Raw genomic sequence first — 24,563 nt, forward strand, 5'->3', positions numbered from 1 at the left:
ACTATTTGCATGAGATAATCTAAAATATATAGAAATTTTACATTTATGACAAATACAAAAACTGTATAAAGACTGTGAATCAAAAAGTAAAAGTCTAATAAAAATAGAATAGGAGAGAAAGATAAAAGCAAATACAAGAATGATCCATGACTTTCTCTGGAGACTACTTAAATCTTATTTTCTCTGGACACAAACCCCAGTAAGTTACTCCTGTCTCTGGTCCTATGTCTGCTGGCAATGGTGGCTAACTGAATTAGTGCTTGTTTTCCTCTCTCTCATCCTCCCCCCTTTCTTATTGCTCTTGGTTTTTTGACTAAAGGGCCAGAATTGAACTGACTTCTTGTATAGTTCAAAAATAAAAAGAAGCTCATGGAGGAAGAGTAGTTTGAAGAATTGAGTGGTTGATGAAGCAACATATCTATATATACACATACATGAGATAGATTGACGTCTCCCAGTTTTAAGGCAGGAGTTGAGAAACAGGAAAAAAAAAAAAAAAAAAAAAAACCTGAACCTGGTATCAAATTCACTGAGTAAAGAGGGGACTGACCTGGAGGTCTGATACAGGTATCAGTTTTTTGATTGAGTGACAAAGATGAATAGCATGAATCTCAAAGGGAGAAAGGTGAGTGATAAAGGAAGGGGAGAATCTGGAAGTATCACTGGGGAGCAAGAATGCCTAGACCAATGAACCAAGGAGACTGTGTGGAGGTACAATCAGTGCTAGAACAGGTGGGTAGGAAGACTGTGCCATCACAGAGAAGCCAGGTGTCAGTAAGAATTAATAGAAAGAGTGCAAGAGGAAAAGATTAAAATGAAGAGAAGTTTGTTGCCTATAGAACAGGCATTCCAGAGTGTACAGTGAAAGGGTTGGATGACTTAAGATGAAACTTTGGGGTGGGAGTTTTGAGGGGGATGGGAAGGAGAAATCAAGTAGTAAAAAGTATTGGAGTGGGATTTGAATGATCATGGGAAGAAGTAGATGGGAGTCATTCAGATGGAAAGAGCATCATAAAGTGAAAGACACCCATTCTTCTACCCTGAAAGGACAGATGCAGCAGGAGATGGGAGGCCTGAAGTCAAAAAGGAGATTGTTCTTTACCTGAGAGGTTCACTACTTCCCAGCTGGAAGATCAGACTGGCAATAGAAGGTAGATGATGGTACAAATGAAGTGGCTGCCCCGGAACAGATGGAAAATTCCTGGCTAAGTGTGTGGCCATGGAGAACAATGAATATTCAAATTTTTCCAGCTTGATTTCTGAATCAAAGGGAATATGTTAAAAGTGAAACTAGTGCTGGAAAGGGTGGTCAAGGAGTTATGTCTTCACAAGAAAGCCAGAATAAGTAAGGAGCAGGTAGTAAAAGATTGAAAATGAGAGTAAGATTGTTGCCTATGGATCAGGCATTCCAGAGAGCAGAATGGAAAGAATGGGCAGCATTTTAGTTGGGTCTAAGGAAAGGGCAGGAGGTGGTGAAAGGAATAGGAATAAGGAATTAAGTAGGGAAAGATAAGGAACATGGACTGCATGATGGCATCACTTTATTATCACTTCATAAAGTGAAAAATTTAGAGAGATTTTCAAAATCAATACTATTATGATATAAGGGAGTTCTTCTAAAGCCTTGAACAGTTCAGGTGAGAAGGCAAAAACTTGGAGCAAAAAGAGCAGTGATACTATCCATCCCCAAGGAAGGAGACCATGCTACAAACTTGATCAAATGATATCCTATTCTTATCCTTTAGCAACAAGAGAAAGAAAAGTATGTTTCATCTTTCCACAGGAAGCTGTAGACCAGGCAAAAGATGCCAAAGCACAATGAAAATGTACCCACTTCTCTACTCCACACTTTGAGAGGCTGGAAATATGGCTGGATGTTTGCAAGAGACACTGCAGCCCGGAGACGGTCCCTTCCTATCTCCTTCCCAGTAGAGGCAGGAAGATTCAGGGTAAGAGTGCCTAGCACAATGTTCAGCACCTATATTAAGCCTTTAATAAATCTTTATTGATTGGCTGATCATCCAGGTCACCTCATCATTGGAAGAACTCTAATTTGTCAATTTTCCTTCAAATATGATTCATATATACAAACTGGAAACTTCTGGATTCCTATAGTACTTAGATTTAATGCTGATAGAAACAGAAGCTTTTGAAACAATTTGTTGCCCAAATGCACCATCTAGTGGACATAATTTCAGCTAAACCATCAGAGAGAAAGAAAACCTTAACTGCATTAAAGCCTACTGGGACAAAACTCTTACTTAATGTTGATAATACCTAATCCAGAACTATTCAAATTAAAATAATTCTGATTCTCTTTTCTAAATCTTTTTTTTTAATTAAGAAAGGTGCTTTTCAGCATCTTCATGATAAAATTTTAGAGCTAGAAATTCTCTATTAAATCATTTAATAAAATCATGTGACAAATATGAAGCACAAAGGGTTTAACTTGATGATGTCCTGGATAATTCAAAGTTGAATGTATGAATAACTAGAATAAACCTTTATCTTGTTAAATGCAGAAGCTTCTATTTCAGAAGCCTTAAGGACACAAGATCTTTTTGTTTTTCTTTTATAATCTTTATGAAACACATAGCTCACTGAATAAGAAGAGGAAGAGATAATGAGAAGTGAATGTGATGTAAAAACAAGACAGCAATAAATTTTTTAAAAGGATAAAGAAAAGAAATATAACCTTAGTAAGTATTATAGTATCTTGATATCCTGGTAAGATCACTTCCTGGTACTAGTTAATATGCAACACAAAGTACTATAATACTAAAAATTGAAATAATATCAACTTCCCAAGGCAATTAAATTCAAAACTTCTAAGTCATTTTTTATTTTTTCAAGTCATTCCACATCAACTGCATAGTCACTTCTTTCTCCTACTTCACTGTTAATTTGTTCACTTCATGGTGATCTTGACAAAATAAAAGTGATGGTATTCACATATATGAAATATGATTCTCTGAAGTTATCCACAGTATATTACATAAAATATTTTCAAGTGATACTTTAATTCAAGTTAAACTGAATTTTAGTATTTTTAGCCTTCACTTTTTTTAAAGACCTGTGATAAATTTAGTTTGGTCGTCTTGCCCCAGAGTCTGTGTGGTAGCCAAATGCTATAGCACGAGGAACAGATCAAAAAGAAGAGACAGCCTGGCACTAACAGGCTGTTAGTGTCAACAAGGTAATCATGTGTATTAAAAATATACAAATCTAAGGAGAGATTTATAAAGGCATTATATTACTTATACATACTTTGGAGAAATCTGGATAATGATCAAAGGAGGGAGAAATCAAGTCACATTATTGTATTTTCCTGTATTGTTACAGGAAAACACTAGAGAATACTTGCATAGGTGGAGGAAATGGAAAGTCTCTTGAGAAAACATAAAATTAACATAAAGACAGGGAGAGCCCAGAAATCCAAATGTTTGAACATATATTCTGCTAAAAAGAGAATTCTTGATGTGTTTTAATCAAATCCCTTAACAATGAATGTTCCCAAAGCTCTATTCTGGGTCTTCTTTTTTTTTCTTCATTAGTTTGCTTTGTGATCCCTACCAGCCTCCTCAGATTCAATTATAATTGCTATGCAGATGATTTTTGGACCTATTTATTTAGCCCTAACCTCCTTCTAACTTCTAAGCAAGACTAATTGTGAGTCTCCAGTGAACTGTCTATCCAACATCTCAAAATGGATGGCCCATAGAAATCATGAATTCAACATGTTCAATCCTGAACTTACTCTCAGTCCCGAAATCTTTCCTTCTTCCTAACTTCTTCATTACTGTCAAGAATACCAGCACTACCATTCTTTCTGTCACCCAAGCTCAGAATCCACTCACTATATCTAATCTGAAATGGTATTTCACCTTTGCATTACCTCCCAAATACACTCTTTTACCCTCCTCTGACACTGCTGCCACACTCAAAATCTCATGCTTTAACCATTAGAATATCCATAGCTATCCCTGCTTCAAGTCTCTCCCCACACCAACTGCTGTCAAACTTGATGCTTTTAAGATAAAGATCTTTAGATTTGTATTCTCTAGTTACTCTTAAGAAGGCAAACAAACATAGGTTACTTTCTATCACTTTCTAGTACTTTAATTACCTTGAACAGCAGTAATTAAGTTTTTTTAATTAAATTTATCAATTGCTAAAAAAGCAATGAAAATGTCAGTTTGTAGGAATTGTTAAAACTGTTGCAGTCAATGGAAATTCTCTTTCTGAAAGAGTTAAGGGAATCAAGGGCTACATCTCACAAACTTTCTAAGGCTGAAAATATAGCAGCAATTTACAGGCCTCACTCTATTGATTATCAGGATGAAGATTCTGATCTGTTCTTGTTTCCAACCAGGACCAGTCTACTTCTCGTCAAGAAGCCTCATGGCCCACCATTTCTCAGAGAGCCATTACATTGGTTGCCAGACTTAGGACACAAAATTAGCTTGGTCATATGCAACAAAAAAAGGAGATAATTAAAAATGGCAGCTACCACAAAAATTCTGGAGAATGATCTTTTTAAAAGTCTTCTGGTTTTGCAAGGGTCAATGCTGAAAATCACCCATGCATATATCTTGTAAATAAAAAGCTATGATTTAAAAAAAAAAAGTGTTCTTCTACATCACATACAGACAGCAATTGTGGTTTAAGTAGCCACAATTTTTTACTCCGTCCTTCTATTTAATTTCCACAAATATTATACTTTCTTCATCCAAACTAGGACCAAAACTGATGGGGCTTGTGTACTCAGAAGATAAAATTTAACTCCATTTAGAAAGAGCCTTCTTTGAACAAAGATACACACTCTACTGCTTCATCTGGACAGAACTAATAATACCAGTAACTGAAAATTTTAAGCATTCATTCTAAAGTATCACTCTTCATCTCCCCTAATGTATCATATCACATACCCAACCTTTAGAATAATAGTGTCAAACCCAAAGAAATGGACCCATGAAACTGTACAAAAGGATTCCTAAAGCAGAGAATGACATAGAAAACCACATATTAACACTATTTATGTTCAACTATATTTTACTTATTTGTTAAGTGATTAATTATATTAATCTGATTTGGGGATATCCAAGATTGTGGCAGACAGCCTGGCATAACTGACCTTCTGACCCAAAATACAGATCTCATCTTGCAAAGAGTAATTCATATTAATAAGAACTATTGTGTACATGGAATGCCAAAAAATTTTAATAACTGATTAAAAGGCAAATTCATAATTGATTCAAGCTTATTTACAAATGTCAAGTATTTTCTCAACTATGTCACCACTTGGTATATAGATGCTCAACAACAATATTCTTAGTCATTTTTTTATTGTTTTGTATCCTGTATCTTTTTTTTAGCAAAAGTGCACCAACTAAGATATATCATTTTTCTCAACTGCCATAAATAAAAAGACAATATCCAATGGTCTTTCACAAAAGCCATTATGTACAAGAACAGACATACTTCATCATATATGCTTCCATTGATATCTGCTCCATAGATTGGTGCCACAAAGGTCAAATTCTTCCAGTACTTGCGTTCCAAGTCTTCATAGTCTAAATATCTTGGAGTGCAATACCTGTAAAAAAAGATGAAAGTAAGTCTAAAGATTTTTAAAGAAATTTATAAATTGTCATTTATTCAAATGATTCATCTCTTCAGTACAAACACTATAATAAACTTCTAAATTGGTACTTTTACATCCAGTCCACTACTCTATCAATTTATTTCTCCCTTCTGCTATTTAGTCATCTTCCTGATGCAATGTTCTCTTTCTCATGCAACTACTTGAAAAGCAATTTAATTCCAGTTAACTACCAAATGAATTCCTAATCTTAACATTCAAAGTATACCACAAATAGACTTCAAACTATTTTTCAAAACTTTTCTCATATTAATTTCTTTTAAAATGAACTACTTCATGAAGCTAGTGGTGATGTGAATAGAGCCTTCATTTTGGTGTGAAGAAGACCTAAATTCAAATCTAATATAAAGCACTTACAAGTTTTATAACCCTGGGCAAGTCACAATCTCCATTTACTTAAATTTCCTAAATTATAAAAACAAAACAAAAATAATCAAAAAATAAAAACCATGGTACATAATACCAAGCTCCAAAATTTATTGGGAAGATCAAGTGATATTTGTAAAAAATGATTAGGACCTGACATATATATTAAGCACTACAGAAATACTAATAATTCTCTTCCCTTCCTGGTTCCCACGCAGGCTTCCACAATCATTGAACCTCTATCTTTCTTCAGTTTACTTTGGGGGGTAAGAGGTTGAAGATTGTAGGAAAAAGGAGTAAAGGGGGCACATGAACATACACACCCACTCGCAGTCCTATGCATTTGAATCTGGGTCTATCTCATCTAGGCTGGAAATAAACTCCATTCAACCACCCCCAGAACCAAGGCATGAATTCCCCAGCCTAGCAGCTTTTCAGTTATTTCAGCTGTGTCCAACTCATCATGGTTCCATCAGGATTTTCTTAACAAATATATTGGAAGTGATTTGCTATTTCCTTCTCCAATTCATTTTACAGCAGAGAAAACTAAGACAACCAGGCTTCAGTAACTTGCCCAAAATCACAAAGTTAGCATCTTAGTCTAAATTTAACTCGGGAAAATGAGAATTCATGACTTTAGGCCAGTCATCGTGCCATCATCTGGCTGTCTACCACTAGCCCAGTACTATCCCCCAATTTGATGGACTCCCTCCATACCAGTCACCTTCTCTTGAACTCCCTTCCCATCTTTTAAGGCATAACTCAAGCGCCATCCTTCCTTCATGAACATTCCATTTTCATTTTTGCCAGCCCCAATCAACTAAAATTTCTCTCTCATTCCTTAAATATTTAACAGTACTTTACCTGAAGCTTTCCAAGCGAATTAATCTTCTTATACTTTATATACACAAAAATGAATATATTCCCTCTACACACATTCAAAACACTAGCCCTCTAAAATAAGACCTGTAAATTAGTCATCTTTGTATCACTAGCACTTGTACAGAGCCGGCTCTTAATATCTATTAAGTTGACCAGCATCTTCCTAAAAGCAATTCAAAAAGCATTTCTATAATCAACAGGAGTACATTTCAAATGTTCACGATACCAAAATCTACCATCCAAATACATCTCTACTTCAAAACAGCATTAAAACCACAGGTTATTTTTCTTCTTCAATAATTCTACTCCTGTTCTATAGTAATTCAACTATTCTATACAGCAAATTGAAACTATGCCCAAAAGGCTATAAAACCATGAATACCATTGACCAAACAATACCACTACTACGTGAGTATATCAAAGAGATAAAGAAAAGGAAAAGAATTTATATGAACAAAAACATTTATAACAGCACTTTTAATGCTTGCAAAAAATTGGGATTGGGATTGGGAATTAGGAATGGCTGAATAAGGTATTAAGGCTTTTCTTTATTAATAATAATTTATTGATTTAATTAATTTGTTAAGTTATTATTACAATTTATTAATGATAATGGCCAGATGAGGTATTTATTAATATATTATTAATAAAGACTCTGATGGAATACTAATGTGTTATGGAAAAAAAAACAAACAAGCAGGATGCTCTCAGAAAAACCTGGAAAGACTTACAAGAACTGATGCAAAATAGAATGAATAGAACCAGTAGTACATTGTAAACAATAACAGCAATATTGTATTACAATCAGCTGTAAATGACTTACTTAGCTATTCTCAGCAACACAATAATCCAAGATAATTCTGAAAGGTTTAGGATGAAAAATGCCATCCACCTCCAAAGAGGTGGAATCTGAATGCAAAAGAAATCATACTTTTTCTTTATTTTTTTGTCCATTTGGGTCCCAAGAAAATCTACCTAGGAGCAAAGTAAACAAAATCTGGACAAATCTGCTCCATAATATTGTCACCACTGTGGGAGGATGGGGATATATTAAACCGACCCCGTTCCAGAATCACAACTACATATCTAAAAATTTCCCAAAATTTACTATAAAGAAAAAAAAAGGAAATAAAGCTCATATGCCATGACTTATATTCTTGATGAAGATGGCTCTTTATGATCACTTTATTCCTTTACTTTTTGGGTATTCATTAAACATATCTTTAATGAATCATTCCTAGCAACACGTAGAAATTAATGTCTAGATTATTCCTAGCAACAGAAAATTTTCCAAGCTAGGGTTTAAGACTTTTTTTTTTCTTTTTCTTTTTCAAATCAGGACAATGTTTTGTTTTTTTAACAGCCTTAAGTTTTCTCTTCCTTTCTCCACAATCTTTCAATTATTACTGATAGTAGATCAACAATCATGTTTGAATGTTTGTTTAGCAACCAAAGATATGATTTATCAGGGCCAAGTGAATTGAAATAATCAAGGGCATCTCAGTGGTCACTTTCTAAATTTTCATGATGTCCAAAACATAACTCATTATTATTCCCACTGGTGAATCATTATTTTAACCAAAATTCCTAATAACTGTACTGTCATTCTTAGTCTCAGATTCCTTATTCACTCAAATATAAAACTCTTCTATTTGACACAGAAAGGCCTTCACAACTAGACCTCAATCTGCCATTTACATTTCATTATTCATTACTACTTCTCAAATATGTAATTTGTAAAAAGGACTTAGTATAATACTTGGAATATAATACACTCCACATAAACCTTTGTTCTTTTTCCTTCTTCCTTCCCTTATCTTCTAGTCACACTGGACAGCTCTCAATTCCTCAATGATATTTCTCTTGTTTCTACAACCTTATCGCTGACTATCTCACATCTGGAATACATTTCCTTCTGCTTTGTCTCATAGAATCCCTCATTTTTCGAGCCATAAATAAAGCATTCTTTGACATTTTAACTTTTTTAGTACCTTAGATTTCTTTGGCAGCCTAATAAAGTCTATATTTACCTTCTCAGGATAATGTTTTCTTGTCTACATTCATAATGTAAGGAAATGCTAGCAAAAGATAAGTGAAAATAAAGACTTATTTTCTCCCATCTAAATTCAGGGACTCTTGGGATCAACAGCATCCAGGTTAAGAATCTTTGTTCTAAGGCAGCTAGGTGGCGCAGTGGATAGAGCACCAGCACTAAAGTCAGGAGGATCTGAATTCAAGTGTGATCTCAGACACTTAATACTTCCTAGCTGTGTGACCCTGGGCTAGTCACTTAACTCTAATTGCCCCGGGCTGGGGGGGTGGGGGAGAGGGGGAATCTTTGTTCTACATCAAGCCTTTCCTAATGCCTTCTAACTGCTAAGACTCTTAGTATTTTATTTTATTTATCCAATATACTTATTCAGGAAATAAATATCAAGCAAGGCATAAAACAGAAACATGAATGCCTTCCAAAAATATTCACCACCGTGACTGAAGAGACAAAAGCATATAGTTCGTAGTGAATAAAAGTCCCTGTACATGAAGAGCTCCTTTAAATGCTGCTCTTTACAGATGATGATGATTTCCAGTCAGGCCAAAGTCATTATAGAAAATGGATCTATAATTATGTAAAAGGATTTGGTCTGTCCAACCATATAAGAAAGATCATATGGATACATCAGTCAAGCAACAACCTTTATTAATCACTTATTAATATTAGGCACTATGACAAGTATTGCGGTACAAAGAAAGACAGAAGAAAAAAGACTTTTCTCACAAAAAGTTCACATACTAATGAAGGAGCCAACATGTGAATAATTATATATACATAAAGTAGATAGAAAATAATCTGAAAGATAAGTATTAGTAGTACAGTGGCAAGGGAGAAGAATCTTGGGATAGAAACTGAGTTGAAAGGAAAAGAATGGAGGAAAGGCTTCCAGCAGAAAATGAAATGTGGACTAAAATCTTGAAAGGATCCAGGGAAACAGAGAGAATGAGGGTGGAACATTCCAGGTCAATGCAAAGACACCTAAGATGAGAGATGGAATGTCATGTTCAAAGAATAAATAGCCTGTGTGGAGGGCAGTTAGTGTAAGAAGACTAAAAAGGTACCTAAGAGACAAGTTCATTTAAGGATTAAATATCAACAGGTCTTATATTTGATCCTAGAGGCAATATGGAAGCAATGGGACTCACTGAATGGGGAAGAGGGTGGAGGAGAAGGACTGGTGACAGTGAGAGTCACACTGGCTCTGGTATCAGTAGATGGGTGGAGGATAGGTCTGAAGAGGAGAGACTTAAGACAGGCAGACCAGTTAAAGGCAAGAGATGGTGAGAGCTCCAGCATAGTAAATAAGCCAATTGTGACAAACTTCCAGAAGGATATGGATAAATGGGTTGTGATCTACATCATTCAAGAGCCTCGTGCACCCATGATAATCCAGATCCATTTGAAGTTGACAGTCTTGTGTACGTGCACATGTATGTGTGTATAGAAACATACATACATATACACACACACACACACATACACACATACATATATATTAGAGAGGGAGAGAGAAAGTGTTTATTTACCTCAACAGAACATAAATTCCTTAAGAGCAAAGATTACTTGTTTTATGTTTATATCTCCAACACCTAGCCTAAAATTAGTTGGTATTTAACCAGTACTTATTGAACCTATTATTTCCAGTCTAAGTCATGTTCCTTGTCAGAAAAGACAGAAACAAAATACGTAACTTTTTATCTTTTGTTGATAATTATTTCACCCACCAAAAACAACCATCCCATATTCCTCTTTGATATCTACTGGCTTCTCAATCTAGCAAAAAAAAAAAGGATAGCTTTTGGGGAAAAGGAGAATTATTAAAAACTACAAAGTAGTAAAGCAAGATGAAGACAAAGAAAAAAATCATTTGATCAATGATAATCTTAAAGATAACAATTTCAATAACTTATTAAGTGGGTGGTGAAGGAGAGAGTGAATATGGACAAGTAGGTAAGAAAGTGAAGGAGGGAATGGGAAGGCCAGGGAAAAGACACAGAGAAACAGGGAGAGGGGAGAGAACAGAAATGTACATACACAGGAGATATCAGGATAAAGTGAGGATTTTTACATATAAGGGAATATAATGTTTTTATGCAATAAGATAAAATATTGGGAGGGCAATGGAAGATAAAGATCAAAGAGACAAAGTATAAGGAGAAAAGGAAGGAGAAAATTCGTCTTGGCATATTTTCTAAAATATTTACCATCAAAATTCATTCCCCCTGAAAAAGCAAAATATGTTATTATATATACAAAACTGATTACCAGTGGAAGGATGCTTTTATGTGCAAGGATCTTTAGGAAGTATCTGATGGCCTGGATTTCTAATATATTGAATTCCAAAGTCCATTCCTAAAAGTTCCCTGCATTTCAAACCCTGTGGCCTGTGATACCTTCCCAACCAATGAAGGAAAGAAGAAGAGGAAGAAGGAAAGAGAAAGAGAGGCAGAGGGAAATAAATACAATTATATATACATACACATACACACATTAAAAAATTGCCTACAATGTAGGCAGTGTACTTTCTTGTTAGATATATGATATTGCTTTTACAATATACTTGACAAAAATATTGCTAATATAATTTCCCTGTCATCCAACATGAAAGTTCTGGACAGACTATATTTTATTTTTCCTTGTGATGAACTTATAAATGCATGTTTTGTATGAGCATGTAAAGATATACAAGTTTGCAGGTCCAGATACAGACCTCTCCAAAAATAATTTCTTTGGAAGAAAAAAAATAATAGGGACATAATCAAATAACCCTCAAAATAGTTCAAATTCAGAGTTTTTAAGTAAGAGATGGTGTGCCACCCCCTACAACTAATTAAATTAACAAAATGCTCTATACCAAGGTTATTCATAGATTTCACACTGCCAATGGCATTATAAATAAGGTTAGAAACCTCTTTCCTATGCCCTGATTCCTTCAAGAATCAATCCATTCATTCTTGCCAACATGGCTACTTTAAGGGAAGGACTCCCAATTCCCAAATGAAGTCAAGTCAAGAATAATAATAGAGAGGGAAGTATCACAAACAAAACAAGCTTCCTAATTCTGAAGGGAAAATTCAAAGGGGATGGTAGGAATGGGGAAGGAAAAAAATGAAAATGACTCTGATGAGGAGCCCCATAGATTTTTGGGGAATGCCAAACAAACTATGGTATATAAATTCAATATAATATTACTGACACTTAAGTAACTTTTTGGAGAACTTGGGCAGTACAAACAAACAAATGAAATGAGTGGAATCAAAATTACAATGTATACACTCACAACATACTGTGAAGAAAAATAACTTAAAACAACTTAAAAACTGTGATGAAAGCAATGAGACTCACTAAGGAAACATTAATACACGGCCTCCAGAAAGCTAGAACAAGATATACATTTCTGAATGTAGCCACTGGAAAGATTCATTTTGCCTGACTTTTTTCTTCTTTCCTCTCCTCATCACCAACCCCAACCCTATATCTGCACTAAAGATTTAACACTAAAAGTTCAAAGGAAATATAGATAAGCACAATTATAAAAGAAATGATATAGAAACTACAATTTATTTTTAAAGCAAGCAGCACAAAAATGGAAATGCAATATTTCATTAAAAATGATTTTGTGTTCTGATGTGTATATATATAGAAATGTAAAAATAAGTTCTGTTTATACTCTTGAATAGTGTCAAGAAAAGAAAAGGAGTAGCTAACCAACAAACCTAATCATGCTTATCGAATTTTTAAGCCTATTCCCAAATCCAAAAAACTCCAACCTACTGCTAAACATTTTCATTAGGAAATTGAGGATTCCATAACAAACCAAACCCTTGAGAAGGACTTATTTGAGTAAGGAAAGAGTGCTTTCCTTCTGTTCCCCATGACCTACTTTACACTCCCCCTCCAAAAAAAAACCCAAATATGTTATGGATTGGAATCAGATGGATAATAGCTGTGCAAGATTTACATAATCTATCAGTAAGAACCAATCTTAATATGTTCTCTCCATTATACATAAAAGCTAGAATTTTTTTTTTTTGGAAATGGGAAGGGTAGGTGAGTTAATTGTGATCTATATTCAGATCAACATCAAATGTTTTATCTTTTATACATCCTAAATCTTTCCATCTTAACTTGGCTAACTTTTAACATTACATTGTCTAGTAAGTAATTTCATTTCTTTATGCAAGGGCAGGTTATAATTAATTTTCAACCTTCGCATCTTTTTTTTTGAAAATACATGTTTTCTAGAAATATGCAATGCAAACGTTCATTATGTACCTATTATATGCAAAGCACTCTAATAGGGGCTTAAGCTAAAAAGAAGAAAAAACTCTCTAATATGTAAAAACAATAAAAATATCGATATAGTGTTTGCTATATGTCAGGTATTATGCTAAGTGCTTTACAGTTAGCATCTCATTTGGTCCTCACAACAATCCTGAGAAGACGCTATAATTATTTTACAGATAAGGAAAATGAGACAAGGTGGGGTTAAATGATCTACCAAGTGACACATAACTAGAAAGTGACTAAGGCCAAATTTGAACACAGGTGGATCTTCCTGATTGTAGGCCCGGTGTTCTATCTACTGTGCCACTACAAGAAATTAGAAACAAAATGTCCATTGATTAGGAAATGGTAGAACAAATGTAGGATTTAAATGTAATGATTTGTTGAACTAGAAGAAACTACAAAAATGAAAAATTCACAAAAACATAAGACTTTAAAACAATGATGCAGAGCAAAGCAAAAATAAAGCACTATACACAAAGAAATAAAATTACATAAAGTGACACTAAAACACAGGACAACATTTGAATGAAATGGTGAATCTTGACTTCAGAAGACTTCACATAAAACACTTTCAACAGAGAGATCATCGATCATGGGTATAAAATAAGGCCTATTACCAGATATGTTCAAAGATGTAATGCAGCTTAACTCTGTAACAAGAATCGATATAATTTTTTTTTAAGTAACTACCTTTTTTTTAAACCATACCTGCCTTTATGTCACATTTTTTCATCCCTCCCTCCCCAAATTCCTGCAAAATATAATAATAAAAGAAATCATAATTACTACTACCACTACAACAGCAATAGCTAGTATAGATAGTAATACTATGAACCACTCTGTGCTAAGCACTTTACAATTATTACCTCATTTGATTCTCACAACATGGGAAGTAGATGTTCTGCTTTTTCCTATTTTACACTTGAAAAATTTGAGGCAAAAAGAGGTTAACTGATTTGTCAAAGTTCACATAGCTATTAACTTGAATCTGCAGTTGACTTCAAGCCCAATGTTCTATCTACTATGAAACTAGCAGCCTCTATTTATTGCCAAAGAGGTAAGATAATATTAATAACAGTATTACACAAACAATTAATGTTTTGACTTTTTTAAAGGGAAGACTCATTTGGGAGGAGAACAAATTCAGAAATGAATGTCAGATAAAAATAAAAATAATAAAACTTGATAAAAGAACTATCCCCAATTATTTATAATCAGAATTCCTACAATAAATCCTTTTCGGTTCCCCTTGATTTTCTGCTAAAATCTATTTGTATTGTATAGATTATAATGTTTAGTAATGCAAGGGATGGTGGTACTAAATATTAAAACCAAGATTTATATAAAGATATAAACTACAGACTAGGAAAATTGACCCATCACAATAAACTGTATGTACCTATTCGCTGGGATCAGAACCTTATTAATGTTCAATATGAACTACCTCCTAACACTCAACTGGTCTCAACTGAGGAGTAGGAAAAATAGGATAGAATATTCCTTGTACTGTTTTCCATTGAAATAAACCTGAAGTGCCCTTTATCATGAGAGTTTTTCCTGGATAGGAACAGATGGATGAAAAGATGGAACACCTCCTGTTACTAGTGATAATCATTTTGCTTTCAGCACAAATTTCATAACTCTGCTGAAGACCATATGGTCATTAGGAAAAACACAAAGTGGACTATAGAGAAATATGGCTCATGATTTAAATAGTAACTTCATTGAAATTTCTAACGAATTGCCACTTTATTAGAGACACAACAATTTTTAATTTGTATAGCAACTCAATAGATAATGAAATAGATCTAAACACTAATACTTTTATAAAAGAACATAGCAAAATTAAATTAGGTGAAAGTGTTAAAATTTTTCAAAGAGAATTTTAAACTAAACTAAGAAATAAAATTTAATAAGAAATCGAGAATATCAAACACTGTAACTTCCTAGAATCACAGAAACTTTACAGTTGTAAGGCATCTCACTAGATATCTTACTGTGACCTGTGTGGAAAAAGAATGCCCCAACAAGGGAATGTGGGAAAACTGGGACACTGATACATTGTTGGTGGAATTATGAACAGATCTAGCCATTCTGGAGAGTGATTTGGAACTATGCTCAAAAAGCTATCAAACTGTGCATACTCTTTGATCCAGCAGTGTTTTTTTGTTTTAATATTTTATTTTATTTTATAATAACTTTATATTGACAGAACCCATGCCAGGGTAATTTTTTTACAACATTATCCCTTGCACTCGCTTCTGTTCCGATTTTTCCCCTCCCTCCCTCCACCCCCTCCCCTAGATGGCAAGCAGTCCTATATATGTTAAATATGCTGCAGTATATCCTAGATACAATATATATGTGCAGAACTGAGCAGTTCTCTTGTTGCACAGGGAGAATTGGATTCAGAAGGTAAAAACAATTCGGAAAGTAAAACAAAAATGCAAATAGTTCACATTCGTTTCCCAGTGTTCTTTCTTTGGGTGTAGCTGCTTCTGTCCATCATTTATCAATTGAAACTGAGTCTTTGTCAAAGAAATCCACTTCCATCAGAATACATCCTCATACAATATCGTTGTCGAAGTGTATAATGATCTCCTGGTTCTGCTCATCTCACTTAGCATCAGTCCATGTAGGTCTCTCCAAGCCTCTCTGTATTCATCCTGCTGGTCATTTCTTACAGAACAATAATATTCCATAACATTCATATACCACAATTTACCCAGCCATTCTCCAATTGATGGGCATCCATTCAATTTCCAGTTTCTAGCCTACAAACAGGGCTGCCACAAACATTTTAGCACATACAGGTCCCTTTCCCTTCTTTAGTATTTCTTTGGGATATAAGCCCAATAGAAACAGATCCAGCAGTGTTACTACTAGGCTTTATATCCCAAAGAGGTCTTAAAGAAGGGAAAGGAACCTGTATGTGCAAGAATGTTTGAGGCAAAAAAAATAATAATAATAGAAATAAAAATAAAAAAATAGAATGTTTGAGGCAGGTCTCTTTGTAGTGGTCAGAAACTAGAAACTGAGTGGATGCCCATCAATTGGAGAATGGCTGAATAAATTGTGGTATATGAATGTTATGGAATATTATTGTTCTATAAGAAATGAGCAGCAGGATGATTTCAGAAAGGCCTGGAGAGACTTACATGAACTGAAGCTGAGTGAAATAAGCAGGACCAGGAGATCATTATATACTTCAACAATTATACTATATGATGATCAACTCCGATGGACATGACCCTCTTTAACTATGAGATGAAACATATCAGCTCCAATAGAACAGTAATAAATTGAACCAGCTACATCCAAGTGAAAGAACTCAGGGAAATGAGTATGTACCACCACATAGAATTCCCAATCCCTCTATTTTTGTGCACCTGCATTTTTGATTTCCTTCATAGGTTAATCGTACACTATTTCAAAGTCCGATTCTTTTTGTACAGCAAAATGACTACGTGGACGGTGTGTGTGTGTGTGTGTGTGTGTGTGTGATATTTAATACATACTTTAACATATTTAACATGTAATGGTCTATCTGCCATCTGGGGGAGGGGGTGAGGGGAAGGAGGGGAAAAATTGGAACAAAAGGTTTTGCAATTGTCAATGCTGAAAAATTACCCATGCATATATCTTGTAAATAAAAAGCTATTAAAAAAAAATTAAAGAATCCCCCAACAAAATAACCAACAGAGTCCTCCGGCCTCTGTTTGAACTTCCTCCATCCTCAGCCCCCAGAAGAATCCAATGTCCTCTGAGAACAGCACTAACAGAATGGCACAAATTAAATTTTTCTGGGCATTAAGACTTAATTTGTGTCTCTTACACTCTTCTCATAGCTCCTTACTTTTCACCCTGGGATAACGCAGAGCAAAATTAATCCTTCCAGGACCACCTCTGAAATACTTAAAGTTGTCGTGATCCCTCTAAGTGCTATTTCTTCCATGGTAAAGGAAACTATTTCAGTGTCTTCAACCAAACCTCACATGAAACAAGACCCAATGAGACAACCCTAGAGACTGCCAGGATATTCTTACTCTATTCCTACATTCCCATTCTGGGTATCCTTTTTCTCCTTGTAGAACCATTTCTCTATGGATTTTCATTAGTGAGAATTTAGCCTTCTTATCCTGTTTTCCCCAATGAAAATTAGATACATAATATCCTACTTCTCTTTCTTCAACATCTGTTTTCAGAAAATGTAGGATGCTCATTATACAATTCAAATTTGCTTTCTTCTCTATCTCAGTATCAAAGATACAGTGGCCACTTTTCCCTTAAAGTTTTCAGTATTTTCAAAGAAACCACTCCTTTCTCACTGGTGAGAACCAGATCCAAAATGGAATTTCTTTATTTTGTTTCTACTATCTTTTTAAAAATAATAATAATAATAATCGGTTTTCAAAGAACATTACACGTATTATATCACATTTGATCTCACAACAACCCTGCAAGATAGGTGAAGTTACCACTGATTCAGGTTTAGAAATTTTTAGCTGATCTGCTTTAATCAGAGACAGAGCACTCCAACAGATATCTAGAAAATGGAAATCTCCGAGAGTTAAATGTAAAAAGACCTATAACTGTATAATAAAACTCTCAGGTTTTTTTGTTTTTTCTTAAGCATCTTCTAGACTGACTACAGTCAGTTGCTTCAGGATCAAAATAGCACCTGACAATTTATATGACCTGAATCACCTACTCTATAATAAAGATATTAACATTAACAAACTCTAGCCAGATTCTCTATTTGGTATGAATAATGAATCACCTGATATGGTTCAACATGTATTTGAATTTTTACTATTTGAAGCTATAATCATGCAAAATATGGTACTTGGTTCATGTCCAATGGAAACACAGCAGAAATTCAGAAGGATTCGTTATTGGTAGTAATCAGATCCTAAAATGTAAATTAAACTAAAGAGGTAAGAAAGCTTTTGTAAAAGAGGAATTTAATAGATCCAATATCAATTATATTTTAAATTTCAATATAATTCAGAATAGCATTTATTTGGATCTTTCTTACTCAAAAAATGAATAGACTATGTTCTCACAATATCACATATTTCAAAGGAAAGGATAAGATTTCATAAGGATCATCTAAAGATAAAAATTCTAATCCTGGTACTGCTCTGTACTAGTAAAACACTAACTCTCCTAACACTTCATTTTCATCTGAAAAATAAGGACCCCAAATTAGATCAGCTCTAAGATGCCTTTTAATCCTAAAGGTATTATATGTAATTAACAAGAAATCAGTTAGTATTTATTACATGCTAATTTTGGATCAAACACATATTTTGGGGCAACTAGGTAACATTTGGTTAATGAGAATGAAAAGATGACTTATGGTTTTAAGTGCCTTGATGATGGGGAGGATAATGGTATCCTTAACAGTAATAATCCTGTTAAGGAGGAAAGGGGAGGCAAATTAATGACTTCTCTTTTTATATATATTAGATTTGAGGCATCTACAGGACCTCCAAGTTCGAGAAATCTAATATGCAAGGCTAGAAGTTGGCAAAGAAATTAGGGCTGGACAAATCAAACAGAGAGTCATTTCTATAAAGATGATAACTAAAACCAGGGACGTGATTGATATTTCATCAAGTGACACTGTAGAGGGAGAAGAGAAGTTCAAGAGAGAGCCAATGGGGATCCCCAAGGTTAGTAATTGTGACATAAATGAAAATTCAGCAAAGACAATATAATACTTCATACAAAATGTTATTTTTAGCATTCATAATATGATTCTCTTCAGATTCTTTTATCAAATTGATTATTTCTTGGCTATATTATCACTGAATGATGGAATTTCCCCAGGACTCTGTCCTATGTGTTTTTCTCTTTCTCTAGGCTCTTTCTTGAAGATCTTATCAGCTCCTATGGGACCCATTATAATGATCATGGTTGTTTACTTGCATCAGAGACTCCTCCTTTCTGTTCTTTATATTCACTTAAAACTTGATTTATCAATGCAGCTCCATTTACAGACGGCAAGTAGATATTTTCTTCAACATCATGCTCCCTACTTTTTATAAAACCTTTCCTGGCCTGCCCCCACATCACTATCTATCAATATCCCTTCCAAAACTTACTTTTGTTATGTATATCCTTATAAATGAACATATACATGCATACATATATATTTATATACTGAAGTACACATATGTGCATGTGCGTGCGTGCGCGCGCGCACACACACACACACACACACACACACACATCACTAATTCCTTGAAAGCAGGGACTTTCATTTGTACTGTGAATGCCCCCGTTTAGCACAATGTCTGATATTGTGCTAATATGCCTATAGACTATTCCACTGTAGAGAACCTATCTCATATTTCTAACACTTTGCTGGTCATCTCCTCTAGATTTATCATAAGCATTTCAAACTACAGAAACCCAAGATAAAAATCATTCTTCCTCTACTCCTCGCCCCCCCCAACTAAACCCATACTTCAGGCTTCTATATTTCTGTGAAAGGCATCACCAATTTCAATCTTTATTTATAAACTAAGAGTTTTTTTTTCCCCCGACTCTTCCCTCTTACATTATTTGCAAAGTCAATCAATGGCTTTATTATTATTACTACTACTAGTACTATTACTACTACTATAGAAGGGTGAAGTATTCTATCTCTACTTTTTTTTCTTTTTTTTTTAATAGCTTTTTATTTACAAGATATATGCATGGGTAATTTTTCAGCACTGACAATTGCAAATCTTTTTGTGGAAACTTTTCCCCTCCTTCCCCCCATCCTTTCCCCCAGATGGCAGGTTGACCAATATATGTTAAATATGTTAAAATATAAGTTAAATACAATATATGTATATATGTCCAAACAGTTATTTTGCTGTATAAAAAGAGTTGGACTTTGAAATAAATAGTTCTACATTACTCTTATAAAAACAACAACAAACCAAGAACTAAAAAATAATTCAAAATCTTGTAAATTGAATGCTCAACCATTTAAACCTGATTACTAAAGCAAAAGGAGGATATGCTGCTTAAGTTCTGCAGAGATAATTATTTATTTTATAGATCAATAAATTCATTTTAATTACCATTTATTCTGCATATATTTGTATTTACTTATCTATAAGCTGTATCACCCAGAAAACCTTATCATTTTTGTCTAGTGCAAATCCAATGATTGACACAAACTAAGTAAGCACTTAATAAAAGAAACTGAACTTTGGGTTTGAAAAGAAAAAAAAATTACTTCTGAGAAAATAGAAAGGAGACAAGGAAACTAATGAGATCAAGATCATGAGTAGAAAACTAAGTAAATTAATAAAAGTATAAATGGTTAAATATTTATATTAGCAAAATTTATAAATTTTTAAATATATATACATATGCATGTATACAACATAAATCTTTTAACTGACAAGTGCTGCCAGAGTCTACTAGAACAACATAAATTAATTATGGATAATTACTATTTTCATTATATTAACTTGAAAGGATTAGCTAGAATGCTTAAAACTATGTTTTCTTATATAGAATACACATTTTTCCTTTGACAATATTTCTTGGTTTGTCTTATAAAATATATTCTTCATTATCAATAAAAAGGTGTACATCTGAAAGGTATATCTAACAATCTAGTCCACATGAATTTCCCACAAATTCCTAATGTATTTAAATTATTATAGAGATTTGTGCTATTATTTTCACTAGGACAAATATTGAAGAATAGGTTAAAATTAAATTTAAAATGAAAAATCTGGTTTCTTTTGTAGTACCAGAATATTTCTTAAGAGAATCTTAAGTACACTACTAACATGACTCAAGTGTGTGAAATATCAAATTGCATTAAAATACCCAGTTTAACAATTTTATTTTATACATTTATATGCATATGTATATAGATATATCACTTAAATTGAGCTAAAAGACTTAAAACTATACCACATCATGTCCAAATATGGATTAATATTTTTAACTAGGTATCAAAGATCAAGTATCTAAATCTCTAAAGAAGAAATTTTATTCACGCCCCAATTACAAAATCTCAATGTATTCGTATTCTTTGCTGTGATATTATTTAGCTTTATTTATTTAGCTATAATTTAAAATCTGATTGGAGTTTCTAATTTGAAGGACTTTCACTTAAGAACTCTGAACAATGCAGTGACTAACCATGATATCAAAAATTTACTCATGAAACTTGTTTCCCAATTTTTTAGAGAGAGAGATTATAGACTATAGGTACAGAATGATATATTAATTTTCTTACAAGATCAATGTATGTATTTTGCTTGCCTATGGTTATTGTACAAGGAAGGGATGGTTGTTCTTTTAACATTTTTAAAAGGATAACAGAGCATTTAGTGAAGAGGAGAACAGAAAAATGTTCATTAGGAAAGAGACAGACTTGAAACTTATTATTCTAAAAAAAGTAAGTTGTAAATAATGGAGATTTACAATTTCATGTACAATTTTATTTTCTATTCTTTACATATAAAAATATTCTTATTTTTGGTATTTATCACATTCAAAATCACTCAAAGTTAAAATTACCTCTCAAAATAAAAATAAATAATTTTTATAACTTTCACATGAATATAAAATATCATAAAAGCTCATTTCCACATACATAACATTAAAAAAGACAATGCTACATGAAATCATGAATTTGATTCATGACATTTTCCTTTTTAAAAGTACATAATAAATAATCTGAGCTTCCTTCTGAACTTCTATTCAATTCTATATATTTTGTTCATTTCCACAGTAATTTTTTAATTGTCAAGTATTAATGTTTGGCTCCCTACTCCCAGGAAAAAAATAATTGTCACCATTTTAATGGTTAATCAAAATAAATCTATATATTAGCCACCAAAATAAATCTATATATTAGCCACAAAAACTATCTCATCTGTATATTAATCCACCATCTCTCTCTCAAGAGAGATGATTAAGACTCTGTCATTTATTCTTTGCAATCATAGTTAATTAATCATTGCACTCATCAGAGTTCTTAAATCTTTCGAAATTGTTTTTCACTATTTTTATAATACAAATTGTTTGGCTGTTTCTGCTCATTTCAGTCTACAATTTATACAAGTTTTTGGGTTTTTTTAAATAATCTCTTTCAACAACACTTTTAGCACAGCAGTATTCATATATGCTTAAAGGATGTAAAAGATAGGGGCAGTAGGTAGGACAGTGGATACAGTATCAGATCTAGAGTCAGGGAAGACTCATCTTCCTAAATTCAAATCTAATCTCAGATATGGACTAGCTGAGTGACACTGAGCAAATCACTTAATACTATTTGTCTTGATTTTCTTCATGACAAAATGAACTGGAGAAGGAAATAACGAATTACTCTAACTTTGCCAAGAAAATCCCAAAGGAGGTGAGTTGGATATAACTGAACAACAACAAATAAAAAACATGCATGTGCCAATATATAAGCAATAATCCTAGTAAAGAAATCTCCAAAATAATTTTCTTTTATAAATTATGCTATTTTGAACAAAAAAAAAAAAAAACAACTTCAATTTAAAAAGCTGTAACTTGAGGCAATGCCCATCAACTAGGGAATGGCTAAACAAGTTGTAGTATATAATTGTAATGAAATACTAAAGTGCTATAAGAATTTATGAGCAAAATAGCTTTCAAAAAATACAAGAGGGGGAAGCTAGGTGGTGCAGTGGATAAAGCACTAGCCCTGAAGTCAGGAGGATTTCAGTTCAAATTTGACCACAGACACAACACTTCCCAGCTTCCTGGGCAAGTCAGTTAACCCCAATTGCCTCAGCAAAAAAAAAAAAAAAAAAAAAAAAAAGAAAAAAGAAAGAAAATCTGAGAAGGCTTATGTGAATTGATATGATATGATGAATTGAAGTGAACAGAACCAGGTGAACAGTATACACAGTAATGATGATATTGTAATGATCAGCTGTGAAAGTCAGAGCTACTAGAGTCAAGATATAAGGACTTAAGATGAAAAGTTCTATCTAGTTCCAGAAAGAGAACTAATGCCTAAATATAAATTAAAACATACTTGTTTAACTTTATTTTTCTTGTTTTTTTAATGTGCATTTTCTTTTATAACATTGCTAACATGGAAATGTTCTATGACTTCACATATATAATCAATAACATATTGCTTATCTTTTCAAAGTATAGGAAAAAAGCTGGAGGAAAAAAGAAAATTACGAACTCAAAATTTAAAAAAAGTTTAAAAAGACTTGATGGCAAAATTTTCCACAAAAGAAAAACATTTTTAATTTACATAAAAACAAAAAAGCTATTAATAGTCATTCACCCAAATTTTTAAATTTTAGTAATATTAAATTCTGATCATAAAAAGAATTAAACACTAAGAATTGCTACTAAGAGGAATTACTTCCATGATGAGCTGACTACATATAAAGGTTTTGGTTTTTTTACAAATAAGAAAGTCCAAATGCATGAACAAAATCACAATTTAGAATTCTTCCATTTTCTACTGTTCGTCTTTAGTATTTCATATCAATTAAAAGATTTTTATTATAGAAAATTATGCTATCTATAGATTATAGTGTTCTGCATGCTGCTATCATTCCTCTAATCCCATTTATGCTTTACATACAGACACACACACATATGAATATTTAACAAAGCATACATTAATCTTTCACAATATGCTCATCCACTATATTTGATGACCAATGCTTAGTTTCTAGTTCTTTACCACTATTAAAAAGAACTGCTATATAAGTATATGCATAATTGGGAACTTTCTCCCCCTTTAGTGTCTTTGGAATCCAAGTACAGAAGCAATATGAGTGGGTCAAAAGGTATGCAATTTAATAAATCTGTAGGCAGGGTAACAAATTGTTTTCCATCTAAAAAAGCTAATTTAAAGTTCTCTACCAGCACAATATTTGTATTCAATATAAATTATTTCCATTATTTTTCATTTAGTTTTCTATCATACATACTATACCAAAAATTAATATACATAAAACTCCATAGGAGCAAAGGGTTGCAAGTATTAAAATGAAACAACAAAATTACATACAAATAGGAAACAAATATACCTACTTATCACTGTTAGCCAATTGCCTGAATTCTTTCACAGTCATCGGTTTTTTCTGAATATTATACTGGGTAAATAGCCCGGATTGTCCAGTGACCATCTGCTGAATTGGAGCTGGAATGACCAAGTTATCTATGTCATCATAGCGTTGTCTTGGCTTCCATTCTTTTGGAGGGATCACCTAAACAAAGAAAGTAAATAAGGGCTTTAGAATTCTACTTAGCAAGAACATTTTAAAGCAGAAAATATATGTA

The 24,563-nt window shown here is 33.2% G+C and overlaps 1 protein-coding gene across 2 annotated transcripts in view; it reads right to left on the reverse strand.

Annotated features, from left to right (window-relative positions):
• KDM4C (lysine demethylase 4C) overlaps nt 1-24,563 on the reverse strand; it is a 437,566-nt gene that overhangs the window by 345,533 nt on the left and 67,470 nt on the right. Inside the window, exons 3-4 of one of the 2 annotated variants that reach the window (XM_051987536.1) lie at nt 24,315-24,490; nt 5,482-5,596 (exon numbers count right to left, since the gene is read on the reverse strand). In XM_051987536.1, the coding sequence (XP_051843496.1) occupies nt 5,482-5,596; nt 24,315-24,490 (291 nt within the window). Of the gene's footprint in view, nt 1-5,328; nt 5,597-24,314; nt 24,491-24,563 lie in introns of those variants that run through there. The other variant, XM_051987528.1, reaches the window with a different exon arrangement.

The sequence above is a fragment of the Antechinus flavipes genome, chromosome 1, assembly GCF_016432865.1.
Source record: "Antechinus flavipes isolate AdamAnt ecotype Samford, QLD, Australia chromosome 1, AdamAnt_v2, whole genome shotgun sequence".
NCBI lineage: Eukaryota > Metazoa > Chordata > Mammalia > Dasyuromorphia > Dasyuridae > Antechinus > Antechinus flavipes.